This window comes from Grampus griseus, assembly GCF_964374135.1.
Source record: "Grampus griseus genome assembly, chromosome: X".
NCBI classification, from domain to species: domain Eukaryota; kingdom Metazoa; phylum Chordata; class Mammalia; order Artiodactyla; family Delphinidae; genus Grampus; species Grampus griseus.
Window position 1 is genome coordinate 115,962,504 of NC_138999.1, and position 15,415 is coordinate 115,977,918.

The window sequence follows — 15,415 nt, forward strand, 5'->3', positions numbered from 1 at the left end:
GTTCAAAATGTTGCCGGTAATTTAGAACTTCAATGTGCGAACTGATGAAACATTTGAAGGGAATCAAGTGCTTCAGGACAACTCTGTCTATACCAACATTCTGTGACCTCCTCAGCTTCACTGCAGAATTATATATTTCATTTGAAGACTCTTCTGGCTTCAGCCAAATAAGCATGGCACCAAAGTACATTTTTTAGTTAAAGAAGGGATATTTTGGCTTCCAATGTTTTGGAATGGCTTTTCAAGCAGCTGAATGTTGACATAAATATAATGCTTTTAAACCACCACTTAAGACCGGTACATAGAAATAACTAACCAGGTGTTTTTTCTTCCACTTGTTCTGTAGATGAATGCAGTTTGCTACATCTTCTATTCAGAGATGAGCTTCTCCTCTTTTCTGTTGTTTCTGGAGATCAAGGGCAAAGAATTTTACCTTTTACAAGCTGTTTATACATATTATTTCAGTGGTGAGCCACCCGTTCCCAAACATTTTTTATCTTATTTAAATTTCAAGTATTATGCAGAAATTTTACATGCCCAAACTTAAAACTAGTTTACTCTTTAAGTAAGTTATACGAAGTGAAATAAAATTATTTAGGAAACAGTAAAAATTAAGCGGGAAAATCTGATACTGACAACATCAAAGTTCCCAAATTAGGAATATACAACATTTAATTTTGGACACAGTCCATAACATCTATTACTAAAGTAATTTATAGTTCAGTTTTAACTTGGTTTTTTTGGTTTTTTTTTTTTTGGCTGTGCCACGCGGCTTGTGGGATCTTAGTTCCCTGACCAGGGATTGAACCCAGGCCACGGCAAGGAAAGCACCAAGTCCTAACCACTGGACTGCCAGGAAAGTCCCTTAACTAGCATTTTTTAAATAAAAATGATCATTAACATTTGGTATAGATGTCACAATTTTATCAACCCAAACCAGTCATATGGGAAAAGACACTTTTGTGTCTTTTCCATTTCACTTGAAATATTATGGTTCAGGATACTGATGAAAGTCTTTAAAGAAGAACTTCTCTTTTGGGAACCTCTAAATTAAAGTACGTATGACAACATAGCGTCTTGTGAAAATTCTTGAATTGATAATGTAATTGCACAGCATGAACCACAGAAGTGTAATCAATTCGACCATGTGATGAAATCACCTATCCCTCATTATCACACTGCAAGAAATGACAAAATAGTGTGAACAGTTATTATAAGTCAGCAGTGAGCAGAAGAAAAACAGACTATTTGAATCAGTCAAGATTTAAAGCAACGCTATTTAAAATATCACAGGTTAGATTATAAACTTCATTTGAGTTTGAAATGTTCATCTCTCTGGATTGAACAGGTTTTATTTCAATTTGAAGGGATTTTACAAAGGTAAGCCACTGACAATATTGATTTTATTTTCAATAAAATTATTGGAATCATTAATTTAACGGCATTCATCATTTCAGAGTGTGCAATATACTGTAACTTTAAGCAAACTCTTTCATAAAGTATCTTCCACACATACCTTCTTATATTAAAAAGTTACTTGGAATTGTTCCTTCAGCGCAATTCAACTAATTATTAACTTGAAAGTCATCACCTGTCCCTTCTCTTTACATGTCTCATTGATACAGCAGGCACACATATTAATGAAAACACACTAGTGTTTGCTCATTATATTAAAAATGTAATAAATGTCTGTGCAAGAAATCTCTGCTAATTCCTCCAAGCAATTAGATAGTAAAACATGGCCAATGCTTATGAAACAATTAAAATAAATTAAAATGAAAGTATATAAACATAAGATTACAATGAATGTTACCTAGTTTTTCTAAAGGATTGAGTTTGTGAATAATAAATTAATTACATGACAAGTAAGGTGTTAAAGAAAATCCTCCCACATTAATCTATGAATGAACCTGGAGTATACATAAAAGTGCTCTGGGAAAGCATATTGAGGGTAAGGGTGGAAAGTGGATCAACTTTTATTGGACCATTACAAGAGAAAATTAGATGCACCAAGACTGACAAACAATGAAAGACCTCTCAAGTTCATCGTTGGAAACTGTAAGAGTTCTAAAAGTACAAATAACGTAAGGATGAACAAAACAAAAATCCTTTTCAACATATTAAAACTATAATATTTAGACAAAAATGGAAATCTTTCCTATTAAGTTAGACAATTAACTAATTATACTTTAAATGAGGTCCAGAATCTTTTGCTGTAGTGGAATTTTAGAGCAATCAGCATTGCTCAAAAAACTGCCAAGGCACCTAATAATACAAAAGAAACATTTTTAATTCAAACTATAATTATGCCTTTGTCTCAATTCACAAGGTACAAAGATGGTATTTCTTCTTTTCTTACGGCTAAGTTTGAGGGAATGATGTGGAGTATGTCTGCCATGTCTTTTTCCTGCCCAGATCACTTCTGTTTTTTTCTCCATATGGGTATGGCTGTCTAATCCATTTCAATTATCAATGAGAAGCACCATGTACTACAAGCCAGAAATGGTCACTGACACACACTCTGGTAAAGATTTTTTTTAAAGATAAGGAACTCTAGGGAATTCCCTGGCTGTCCAGTGGTTAGGACTCCATGCTTTCACTGCGTAGGGTACGGGTTCAATCCCTGGTCGAGGAACTAAGTAAAATCCCACAAGCCGGGCAGCCAAAAGAAAAAAAAAGAAAAAAAGGAACGCTAATTAAAAGTGCAAACACTAGGAGCAAAAGGTATTTGAAGTATCCATAGTAGATAACTTTGTTTTATTTTAAAGAACACTGCATTACCTGCAGGAAGAGTTGTAAAGTGGAGCTTAGCAATACTTCTCTCATTAAACACTGTTACCACTTTATTTGCTTTGGGGGAAAACATGGACTTGCTAGTGGAATGTACAATTTAAATACCATGATCCATCCATCAAATGACTAAAATATAAACCATAAATAAGTATGGAGGAGTGGAAATCACCGAATTTCTTGGGGTCTTAACTATACAACTAGGAAGGTAATTATACTTGCCTGTCAACTTTATATATATGTGAAGCAGATCAACCTGTCCACTGCTATATATATGCTATTATTTTCCTTAAATGAGGTAATATTCATGAAACTTAATGAAAACTGAATGACCAGTCTAGTCCCTAGAAAAAGTGATTTCATTTATAGGTTAAATAGAATATGAATTAATTCTAAAATAAATTATTGTACCACCTAATGGCAATGTCTTTTGGTCAAAATATGTTTCATATTTGTTGGGCTACCTAAGCCCAACAAACCCATCTGATATGATTAGTACACAAATCAAGAAACAAGTATTTATACTGATGAAAATACAGAATAGTAATGACCATCTCTACTGTAAAACAAGGTGGTGTTCTTCTGAAATGTCCTACAATCTAAATAAGTGGTACTGTGGAAATACATATAAAGAATTGATTTCATTGGTTTGAAACTCAGTAGAATACACGAAATAACTACTTACTCTTGGCAATAGAATTTTGAGGACTTGCAGATGACACTTGTTTATGTAATCCAGAAGTCCCCTGTTCAAGCTTTTCAGTAGATACAGAATGTCTGTTGGCTGAGAAAAGATATAAGATTTACTGTACTCATATTTAAAAAAGCATCACTAGCTGAAACAAAATGAGTTCATGATGTACTTCTATGGAGCATAAACTATATAAATTTTACTTACATTTTATGCAACTGTATAGAATTATGTCCACACATAGGAAAAATTTACAGTACATCAATATTAAACAAGACTATTTTTAAAATATGCACTGGATAAAGCTGTGTAAAACTTATCAATTATTATTCATTTTTACACTGATTACAAGTTTAAATGGTAAGATTTTGGATATAGTGGATAAAATACAATTACTATAAAATTTCACCTGGTTCTTTGGCGATCTCACATGACACAAATTTAAACGCATGCCAAAGAGTAAGTACATGGCAGTGTTTTCACCTAGGATACAAACCTCAAAACCTTTTGTAGTAAATGCAACCTTATACTAGTAGCCAATATTTACATGTGAAAATGAATGAACTTAAAGTTTAGCAGCTGTATTAATTACCAGTTTTATTCTGATAGTTCACTGTTGTAGAGCCTTCCCATGACCATCTTTTTTGATAATCAATACGGCTGCTCCGTTCCAGTGTACGATGAAGGGCAGCTTTGAATCTCTCCTATTTAAAAAAAACGCCAACAAATTTTTACATATGCATTATATTGATTAGTATAATTTTGATCTGTCGGTTATAAAATACCCCCACTACCAAATTTTCCAATCAGGCAAATTTTTTTAAATAAAAGATAGAACTGGAAACATCTCAGGTAAAAAGTTAAAGTTCAATACATCTCGGGTATCAATCCACGTTCTCCCGAATAACTAGGTTTTAATCTTATGGACATGAATCAAGGAGCTGACTGTGCTTCCCTCTTTGCTTATTATATCATTAGGAAATTTAGAACCAAACGTGTAGCCTACTCTAGCAACTATACAAAGACTGAGTGGTACACTTTGGTGTATGCTAATTATACCTTATGTTTTCTTATTTTCTTACTTTAATTTCCCCCTCTGCTTGATTCCCTCAACCACTTATTTTCTCATCTGGTTGTGGTATGTCTTTTTTAAAATATACCTTAAATTCTTTGTAGAATGAGGCAGGAAAAACAAATCAACTAATACACATATGTGAAATCTATGCCAGATCATCTGTTATACCCACATTTGTAACATCTTAAATTCTGGCGTTAACTAATCAAATTTTTAAAGAGATGTGTTTGTCTTGACCTCAGCTTCAATTTGAACTGGGCAGGATAACAGCTCTACAAATGTAAATGCTACACTGTGGCGAAACAAGGCCATTGCTGGAAATGAGAGGCAGTTTTCTTTTTTCAGCTATTCCTCACCCTGTGCTGTAACATACCATGGATTACACTCAGGTAAGCAAATCAACTCAGGGCCAGAAGGTTTTCTATTCTTCCCTGACAACAATCGTTTCATAGCAACATCATCCTTACGATGTTCCCACCGTTTCTCTGAGGGCAAATAGGGTAAACATACTAGGAAAACAGAGAGTCACCCATATCCTCTGAGAAAAGCAACTGCAATTCTTAAAATAAAACTTATCTAATGGCAATATTTTAAAATTATATTTTCTAACAGAAAGTAAGTTTTTTTTCTAAATTAGTTAGACACCCAAAAAGTATAATAAAGACTAAAAACAGAGAATCTTCTTGTATTTCTCAAACATCTCTGATTCCTAAGCATTCTAACCTGCTGTTTGCAGATGCGCTGACCCTCTGTGCTCTTTCAGGTTCCTTCCAGGAAGGCACCTGTGGCTCCCGTGCAAGCTCCCGGCCTGCCTCCCGTGCAGCCCCGCCCACACTTGCCCCTCCTCAGCACTCCTCTTTTCCTCCGTGCAGCCTCCTCACAGTGTCGACCTGTCCCTGCTCTGTCTGGGACTCCCCCATGCTGGCTCTCAGGGGTCGGTTCTCTTTTGCCCTTTCTCCTTGTCTTCTGGCCTCTTCCCCTGCCCTGTCTCTGGCTCCCGCTCTGTCTACAGTATCATTTTGTTGCTTCTTCTTTCTTGGTGTTCTCTCTCTCAGGTTCCTCTTTCTCTAAGATTGTCTTTTTTTCTCCCAGTCCCCAGGACTCTCTCTCCTCCAGGGACCCTCCCCGACTCTGTGCACAGTTTTCTATTTTACTTTCTTTGGTTCTCTCTTTACCTAGTTCAGTCTCTCTGGCCTTCACTCTCTTTACCACAGAGAAGTAAATTAAGGAGATGTTTCACAGAGGAAGACAGAGAGTGACACAAGTTCTGAATGAGAATTCATTAAATACTGGAATGTGCTAGAAGGAAAAAAAAGACAGAGAAGGTGCTAGTGGACCATGGACAGGGAAGAAACAGCACAGGAATAGTCCTAGAATAAGGAAGATTCGCCAATGGGGGTAAGGGCTGGGGGGTGAGGCATTTGCAAGAGCCAACTGTGTGCAAAAATTAGGAGGAAAAGCGAGCACCACAGAGAAGGGGGCTCTTAGGGAGAAATGAAACCAAAGAGAAAAGGAGAGTGAAAAACATTTTAAAATTGGACCAACAGAAAAAAAAGAGAGGGAGATAAAAACCCATATACTGAGAGAGGCAGAAACTCTATAAAGATGGGGAGAGAAAAGAGGGAGAAGCTAAGACAAAGAAAGCAGAAAGAAAAGGGAGGTGCCTCGGGCAGAAAAAGGTCAGTCAGTCAGACAGAGAGCCAAAGACAGACCAAGGCTCACTCAGGGACACTTGAGAGTCACTGGAACAAAGAAAAGAGGGAATGACAGCGAGGAACAGGACAGAACATGTGAATTCAGAAGGAGCCAAGGACACTCAGGAGAGCTGTGGAACAACCTACAGGGGAACAACTTGGAGCCACAGAGAATCATACAGATTGAGACAGGCAGCCAGATGCCCACACAACAGTCAAAGACAAAGTGAATGAAGAGCGCCAGAGGGGGAACGAGAGGGCACGACAGAGGCGGTGACTCATAGCAACAGAGTGCCAAAGACACCAAAGCAGAGTCCCCACAGGAAAAGAGAGCAGGGCTACAGAACAACAGAGGAAAAAAAGGAACAAGAAGGGGGGGGGAGAGAGCGCAAAGGAGAGAGCCAGGGAACCGTGGGAGAGTGCGAGGCTCTCGCTTGGCTGGGCCTCTGCCACTCACGCCACTCACTCGATGAGCCGAGTGCTGAGGTGAGAAGCAGAGCAGGTCAGGGTCACAAGGGGGCCTCTCAGGGGCCCTGGGACGGTGGATAGGTGAATACTAGGCAATGGGACAACACTTTTGTAGGATAGAAAGCCGCTCAGAGCAAAGCCCAGGCCGCAGGCACCCTGCAAGTGGACAGGGTTCTCTCCCTGGACGTGCAAGGCTCGGATCAGGATGGGGCAAGAGGTGCTAATGTTGAAGGAAAGATGAAAGAAGAATTGGGATTGGTTCCAGTAAAAGCAGAGAAGGGCTAAGAAAAAAGTACTGCAGAACCAGGCAACACAGTGCATCATCTGATTAATCAGCCTAGAAAAACATGTACCCTTTCTTCCTGTAACTTTTCGTTTCTCTTTTTTTCTGCAGATATTCTCCGTTGTTCATCCTTTTCTTTCTGTTCCCTCAGCTTTCGCTGCTTTTCTTCCATCTGTTTTTCGTATAGGATCTTAGACTTTCTTTCTTTTTCAAGTAGTTGTGTCTCTTTATTAGCTGAAATATTCCAAATGCAAGGTAAGAGCCAAGAAAATATTTAAATTTTCCACATTACAGACAGAGAAGGAAAAAGTTTATATTTTATTCTCTTTCTTAAAAATAACATAACCTGTGCTAATGACTAAAGACTTATTATATAAGTGAACAGAGATGGCCACAAAAGAATCATTTCCACTGGGTGTTCGTTTAACTCCTGAGAACTGAATTGGCTTAGATGACTCTCCTGTCCGAACTAAAATTCCAAATTCAGAAGAAATGTTTTCTTTCATGTGATGCTTCTGCTGACTTGAGCTAAAGTCAAACCCCATCAGATTAATATACTATACATTAAAACAAGATGTAAAAAAAACACATGGCCAGAATATATGTTTTTTTTCCCTTCTACTAGGAAACTTCTTTTCAAAGGCCTCATCTAGACAGACCATATTAAGCATGCCAGTTTGACCTTCGTGGGCTTTAGGCACATACCACATTACTGACCAGCATGATGCTTTCCTGCGTTCAAATTTCCCCTCACTAAAGCCTGGAGAGCCATCTATGAAGTTGTAAAATACTCTTCTAAAGAGCTACAGGAAGAAACAGCTCCTCACCAAAACAAAGACAATTGCTATTTTATTTGAAGGAACTTGAGCACTAGTTTTGCACTGGATTTACAGGGCCAGATGAGAAGAATACATAGATGAAAAAGTATTCTCTCAAGGTGTAGAAAGATTATTCTTTTAGATCCTAATTGATACAAAGTTACACTTGAAAAGCATAGCAATCAGTGAAAGATACCATATCCATGTTAGGATTATTAGCAACTCCATTTTTTGTTTTTTTGGTTTTTGTTTTTGTTTTAGAACCCACCCCCAGCAGTGAAAGCAGACTGCTAACCACTGGACCGCCAGGGAATTTCCTCATTTTTGTTTCTAAGTCATTTTTCTGAAATCCCATTTTGCTTGTTTCTACAAATGTTGAAGAAATTTTCATACCTTAATTTTCAGAAAATTAAAGCTACCAGAAACTACTAGTTCAAAAATAAAACAATTTGGTCAAATATTTTTCACGGACCTTCTTTATCTCATTTAGTATAAGCTCTTAATCCAGTATAGCACATACTGTAAAACGTGTAATCTATCATATGAACAGATTAAAAAGTAAGTAAAACCACTTTGGAAATATATAACTTTAACGTAAAATTCACTCATTTTAATTTTTTTAAAAAAAGTCTAAAATATACCATCATCTTGTCTTTTTTTCTCCTCTCTGCGCTCCTTTGCTAATCTTTGCTTTACATCATTTTTAAGCACAGATCCATCTATTACTAAAAAAAAAGAAAGAATACAGTTAGACATAGGATATCAAACTTTAAGGATATAACACTTTGACATCTATCAAAGCATTCTAGAAATTATACCTGGTTTAAATGCTGATTTTATATTTGAGGGCTGTGATGGAAGAGCGCTAAAGCTACCCTGACTCCGTCTTTCTTCAGCAATGGCATTAGCAGCAGCAACTAAAATACAGGGAGATAAAGGAAAGGGATTCGATATTAAGAATACAAACAGTGGGACTTCCCTGGTGGCACAGTGGTTAGGAGTCCACCTGCCAATGTAGGGGACGCGGGTTCGAGCCCTGGTCCGGGAGGATCCCACATACCCCAGAGCAAGTGGGCCCGTGCGCCACAGCTACTGAGCCTGCGCTCTAGAGACCAGGAACCACAACTACTGAGCCCACGTGCCACAGCTACTGAAGCCTGCACACCTGGAGCCCGTGCTCTGAGACAGGGGAGGCCACTGCGGTGAGAAGCCCACGCACCACAACGACCCAGCTCGCCACAGCTGGAGAAGGCCCGCATGCAGCAACGAAGACCCAACACAACCATAAATAAATTAATTAATTTTTTAAAAAAGAAAGAATACGAACAGCTAATCCAGGGGTGGGAAAGCACAGCCAATTGTATCTTCGATGATAAAGGACAGAATCTCTTCTACAAGGCAAAATCATGACAGACTCTGGGTCAGCAAAGACATAATGAGTACCTATGATGTTCAACAATAATTCAACAAAGAATTAACAGTGTTTACCGTAGACATGCCAGCCTATCTGTGCGCACAGAGTTGTCAGTAGAAGTAGCAGCACGAGCTGGTAGGTGAGTAAGAGCTGATTAATAGCTTTCAAAAATGCCTCAGACAGACATTACAGCAAGTACTAGAAAAACTGAGCTGGCAAGGATTTGGAAAAATGTTTCACCATAAATTGGGGGAATTTAGAAAACATTTGGAGTTTATGGATCTGAATTTGGATGCAAAAGTGTCAACAGTGAGAGCCTCAGAGATTGGGCCCAATATAAGGAGTACATGTATAAATTACCTAGGTCAGGGGCTTCCAACCCTGGCTCCACACGAGAGTCACCCAAATTGCTTTTAAAAAAAATTAGCAAAGCCTTCCCCTCCCCGCCTCCACTCTCTGAGAATGGGGCCCAGGCCTTTGCAGTTGCTAAAAGCTCTATTCTGATGCACAGTGAAGGTGGAGAAAACATTCAAGGAATTGACAATGTGATGGTATTTTTCTAGGTAGGAAAATGTCAAGCAAATAAATATAAATTATATAATATAAATTTACACATCTTGTGTGAACAGGTAGAAAATGGCAAATAAACTTCAATAAGGGTGAAATATAAGAGTATGGGAGCACAATTTGAGGGAAAGTAAGAAAAACTAAAATTCTAAGATGATACAAAAACAAGTTCTTGGGGAATTCCCTGAACTCTAATTCCATATATGGCTGTATCTAAAATGCCCCATAGTGACAAAGCGAGAGAGAGGCATGGACATATATACACTACCAAACATAAGGTAGATAGCTAGTGGGAAGCAGCCGCATAGCACAGGGAGATCAGCTCGGTGCTTTGTGACCGCCTGGAGGGGTGGGACAGGGAGGGTGGGAGGGAGGGAGACGCAAGAGGGAAGAGATATGGGAACACATATATATGTATAACTGATTCACTTTGTAATAAAGCAGAAACTAACACACCATTGTAAAGCAATTATACCCCAATAAAGATGTTAAAAAATAAAATAAAGAGGTAGAACAAGTTTTCAAATAAAATAAAATAAAATGCCCCATAGTACCAGGCATCTTCAGGAAGGAGCTGGAGAATAACACTGAAAACTCCTCTTCTACTCTCATATAAAAGCACAGGAGGACTTCCCTGGTGGCGCAGTGGTTGAGAGTCTGCCTGCCGATGCAGGGGACACAGGTTCGTGCCCCGGTCCGGGAAGATCCCACATGCCGCGGAGCGGCTGGGCCCGTGAGCCATGGCCGCTGAGCCTGCGCGTCCGGAGCCTGTGCTCCGCAACGGGAGAGACCACAACAGTGAGAGGCCCGCGTACCGCAAAAAAAAAAAAAAAAAAAAAATCCTAACGAAAGTCCATATTTTGGCATAATTTAGTTGGCCATAAGGACAATTTTTCTCAAAATGTACAATTTTACCAGATTTAAGATCTTATTAATCAGAAGTAACCTAAGAAATAGCTGTGATGGCAATAACGAACCAAATCGTATAAAGGTTATAATATCAAATATGATTTTTATTTATTTTTTTAAAATTTTGGTTGTGCCGCACCACTTGAGGGATCTCAGTTCCCCGACCAGGGATTGAACCCGGGCCACGGCAGTGAAAGCACTGAGTCCTAACCACTAGACCGCCAGGGAAGTCCCCTCAAAACTTATTTTTAGATCTTTACGTCCAAATTCCTACTGGCAAGAAATACATTCACCAAAAGAACAGGCTCTAAAAATGTCCAAACAATGGGAGAAAGCCTTTATGTCTGGACTTAACAAAATGAACATTTTATTCAACTCCATTCAATGAGAGAATTTACTTAATTCACTTTAAAGTAACAGGTGCAATAGAGTACTTCTATAGTTCTTATACTAACTCTAAGTCCAAAATTAAAGTTAAAAGTTACCTTTTGCCTGGAGATTACATAAGAAAACATGTAGAGTTTATTACTAAAACTGAATTATGAATCTTAATCTGTATTTCCAAAAATCTGCCATAACAAATAATGTATACCACCATTTATGAAGTTGTTTTCATTGGTTATTACCTCATTTAATTCTCATAACAATCCTATAAAGTGGATATTATTATTTTCCCCTCCTTATTTTACAGATGAGAAAACTGAGGCTAAACATAACTTTCCCAGATCACACAGGTAGCAACTGGTAAAACCAGAACTTAATTGTAGATTAAGAAGCAACTTAACTTTGAAACATTATGTAATTATCAAGGACCAGACTGTACAAAACCCACATCAACCTTTATATGACTTAGTTTAATATTCCTACCTCAGCTACTTCTAAGGTTACTTCTTTTTAAAATATCACAATGAAGGAATTAAGATCTAAATGTATAAAATTTATTCAACAATAAGTAAATGAAATATACGGGCTTTGGTTTAAAATATACTTTGGAAATACAGCAATGGAAATATTTTAAAATAAAGCATTTACTTTTTTTTTCCTCTAAAGTAAGCACTGTTATGCTGTGGCTAAGAAAAGCTTATAGAGAAAGTGTGTAAAAGATGTTACAAAAAGAAAATCATTCTCCTTTTTTGGCCGCACTTCGCGGCTTGTGTGATCTTAGTTCCCTGACCAGGGATTGAACCCAGGCCCTCGGCAGTGAGAGTGCAGAGTCCTAACCCCTGGACCACCAGGGAATTCCCCCATTCTCCTTCTATGATGGGAAAACAACAAACTCAATCATCCTAGCCATCTAGCCCAATAAAAACCTCAGAATGAAATGAACCAAAAATAGATGCCACTAGCATGCCAAAATTAAAGAATGCTTTACACTTGATAGACTTCTAAAAGATGTCATTGAAATTTTGAGGCCCCTTCTGGACATAAAGCATTTTAGCTCACTACTGACTTCAACATAGTGGAATATTTCTGCTTCTCTCCAGAAACGCCACTCCCCCTTCCTCAACACACACACACACACACACACACACACACACACACACACACAATCTGTGTCACAAGAGCTCTGCTCCACTAGGTCAAGCTAAATGCAAGAAAGGAAGGAAGAACACTTTTCCATGACAATTAGTTCAAGAATCTTCCTAAAGCTGCACCCAAGCACAATCACCCCAAAATGCTTAATCCCATGAGATGCCAATGATAAATACTCATCCCAGTGCTTATTAGCAATTCTGTATTGTCTGCCTCAGCTGCTGCTCTTGACATCACTCAGTCAGAGTTCGACCTAAAATCTGTAGCCCCGGGCTTCCCTGGTGGCGCAGTGGTTGAGAGTCCGCCTGCCGATGGAGGGGACACGGGTTCGTGCCCCGGTCCGGGAGGATCCCACATGCCGCGGAGCGGCTGAGCCCGTGAGCCATGGCCGCTGAGCCTGCGCGTCCGGAGCCTGTTGCTCCGCAACGGGAGAGGCCACAACTGTGAGAGGCCCGCGTTCCGCAAAAAAAAAAAAAAAAAAAAAAAAAAAATCTGTAGCCCCACCTCTCCATGACCTTTCTTCTGTACTAATTAGAAACATTAGATTACACAAACTAGTACACTAGTATTTCTCATTAGGTAGCAAAGGGCATAGATTGCAAAAAAAATCATTGAAAGGTTTTTTTTTAATTATTATAAGAAGGGCTAGGGCTAACTGCTACAGATCAGTGCTACTCACCATTATTTGGATAACAGAATAAAAAGCAATTGCTACTAAGTCTTATCTTGCACTCCTGCTGGATGTAGCCCTCAAAGTGTAGACTGTGGGGTGTCTAGCAGCAGACTCTCTTCCAGCAGCCCAGTCCCTGACCCTTCGCACAGTTGCCGGCCCAGTCCTGGATCCACCCTCATTCAAAGCTGAGCAGTTGGGAGTGCAGATCCATTCCACCCATACCAAGGGTCTCTCTTCATGGCCTTATTACAGTTTGCATGTCATTAGGCCAGGGAGAGGGTGAGAAAATATTTAGAAAAAAATAGAAAACCAAAGACATTTGCAATCAGGGAACCACAAAAATAAGGCAGATTCAGGAAGCTTTGCCTAAAACAGCAACAAAAGCTACTCACTGTTATCTGGATAACAGAAAAGAAGCAATTGCCACAAAGTGGCAGAATATTTCACTGACTCTGTCCCCTTCAGGAAAATGCTGAGACCATGAAGTAAGTTCTTTCTGGTCAAGGTGGTCCTCTGTAGAAGTTTAACATGTGATGTTTTCAATTCCTAATACAAAATGGGCAGCAAGGAGGTCAACTAGGTTCTCGGTTAAGCCTTTTTTGCTTAAGTTTTTAGTTTGAAATACTGTGAATTCAAGCAACTGTCCCATATAAAATTTAAAAATACTTTTCAACATTCAGTATGCAAATACTTTGGGGGGGCTATCCAGAAGGCCGGTTAGTTTAAATCAGTGAAATAATTCAATGTCAGAGGACCTTAGGTGTCAATAAGCAATAAAACAATGAATTTATTGCAAACTCTCCCTGTAGGTGAACCATAATAAGCTAGAGACAGAAGAGTTTTTCACGCTATGCAATAATGAAAGTGTTTTTGCTTCTGACATTATTCTCTGGGGAGTTGATTCAAAGCGTTCTGAAGTAACATAAACCCTCCCAAATCGCAGCCGGTCTAATTTTTCAACTGCAAATGAAAAAAATCCCTAAGGATTTCAGTAAAATCAGCAAGGCTGTTTTATTCAAGTTCATATAGGAGGAAACTAGCCCGAGAACTAAAAGCAACCTCCCACAAGCAAGAAATACTATCTCGCTCAAGTAGCGAAGCAGTCTCCTGGGCTAAGCAATGCCAAATCCTGCCAAATTTTATAAAATTAATGATTTCGCGGGGGGGGGGGACTTTTTGGCGATGGGACCAGTTTAGAAGAAAGCACTCTGAAGCGCTTAGTCCCGTTCAGTCCAGCCTAGGGTCTGCAAGATGTCCCACGGAAGGTGACATCCTGGAGAAGTCATGTGCTGAGGCAAACCAGGAGGAGCAGGGGGACCAAGTTTTATCCCAAATTTCAAAGCCAGACCCCCAAGGCCCCCTCCTCACCGGACCTTAACCAGACCTTGACCAGGAGGATGCGGGAGAGACCGGGGTTGCGACCGTGGGAGGGGATGAAAGCGCGAGCGCCCCGGGCAGAGGGAAGATTCCAGGGCTGCCCCGAGCCACGAGGGCCGTCTCGGCGCCCGCACCTCCCAGGCAGCGGCGCGTCCGTTCCGGCGGCTGCGAGAGCGTCCGCCTCTCCCCTACGGCAGGCGGGGCTCGGGACCGTCCGCGGGCTACGGGGTGCCAGGCCCCCGCCCTCCCGCCCGAGCAGCGCCCGTTAGTTCTCTCGCGCCCCGCCCGCCCGCGGGACTACGGCCGTTGGCGGTGGCAGCTGGGCCGCGGGACTTGGGCCGTTGGTGGCGCGGGCCGGCCGTCTCCCCTCCCGCCCGCGTACCCTCTCGGCGCCCCGTCCCGTCCCAGGGCGCTCCGGCGGGGGTGAGGGGAGCACCCGACGGCGCGCGAGGCGACTCCGAAGTGAAGGTTTCCGGCGCGGGTCGCGCCGCTCCGACAGTCCCCGGGGCCGCGGGAACCCCGCCTCCCGCGCGGGCCCGAGCCCCCCCGGGAGCCGCCGGCCCGCTCACCCATCCGTTCCCGCAGCCCCCTCAGGGATGTGCCACCACCGGCGCGCTCCGCCATCTTCAGATCAGCCGAGCGGGGAGCCGCCGCAGGCACTGGGTCCCCAGTGCGCAGGCTCTGGCGCGGCCGCCGCGGGGGCTGGGGCCGTGGCGCCGGGGGGCGGGAAGGGGCGGGGCCCAAAGGGCCGCCGCGCGCGCCTCGGACAGGCCATTGCCGAAGCGCTGCTTTTTGCGCACCACGTGGTGAGCCGCTGGGCGGCGACCACCTGGTGTAAATAAACCCTCTCCTACGTCCCGCGCTCTCCCAGCACCCTCCATCCTGGATGCCAGCCAATCATCAGCCGGCGTGGCCCTCCAACATTCCTTTTTTCTTTTCGACTCTTTTACCTAGAAACGCAGTAATGTTCTTTCCTTTCTTCATTCGTTCACTTAGGGAGCACTTCCTGAGTGCCTCCTGAGTGCGCTTGCATCAAGAGTTTGCTAGTCTTTGAAACACGACAGAAAGGCCCAAGTTGGGTGAAGAGGCCTAGAGAGGGGTTGGGAGAGAGATAGGTTCCTGT

General features: G+C 41.3%; 1 protein-coding gene across 2 annotated transcripts in view; it reads right to left on the bottom strand.

Moving 5' to 3' along the window:
• MAP7D3 (MAP7 domain containing 3) overlaps positions 1-14,948 on the bottom strand; it is a 35,686-nt gene extending 20,738 nt beyond the window's left edge. For both annotated transcript variants that reach the window (XM_082681249.1, XM_082681248.1), the window contains exons 1-7: positions 14,862-14,948; positions 8,638-8,736; positions 8,461-8,544; positions 7,072-7,235; positions 4,074-4,185; positions 3,476-3,574; positions 317-406 (exon numbers count right to left, since the gene is read on the bottom strand). In XM_082681249.1, coding sequence (XP_082537375.1) covers positions 317-406; positions 3,476-3,574; positions 4,074-4,185; positions 7,072-7,235; positions 8,461-8,544; positions 8,638-8,736; positions 14,862-14,916 — 703 coding nt within the window. In that variant the 5' untranslated portion in view covers positions 14,917-14,948. The remainder of the gene's footprint in view (positions 1-316; positions 407-3,475; positions 3,575-4,073; positions 4,186-7,071; positions 7,236-8,460; positions 8,545-8,637; positions 8,737-14,861) is intronic.
• Positions 14,949-15,415: the final 467 nt, after the last annotated feature.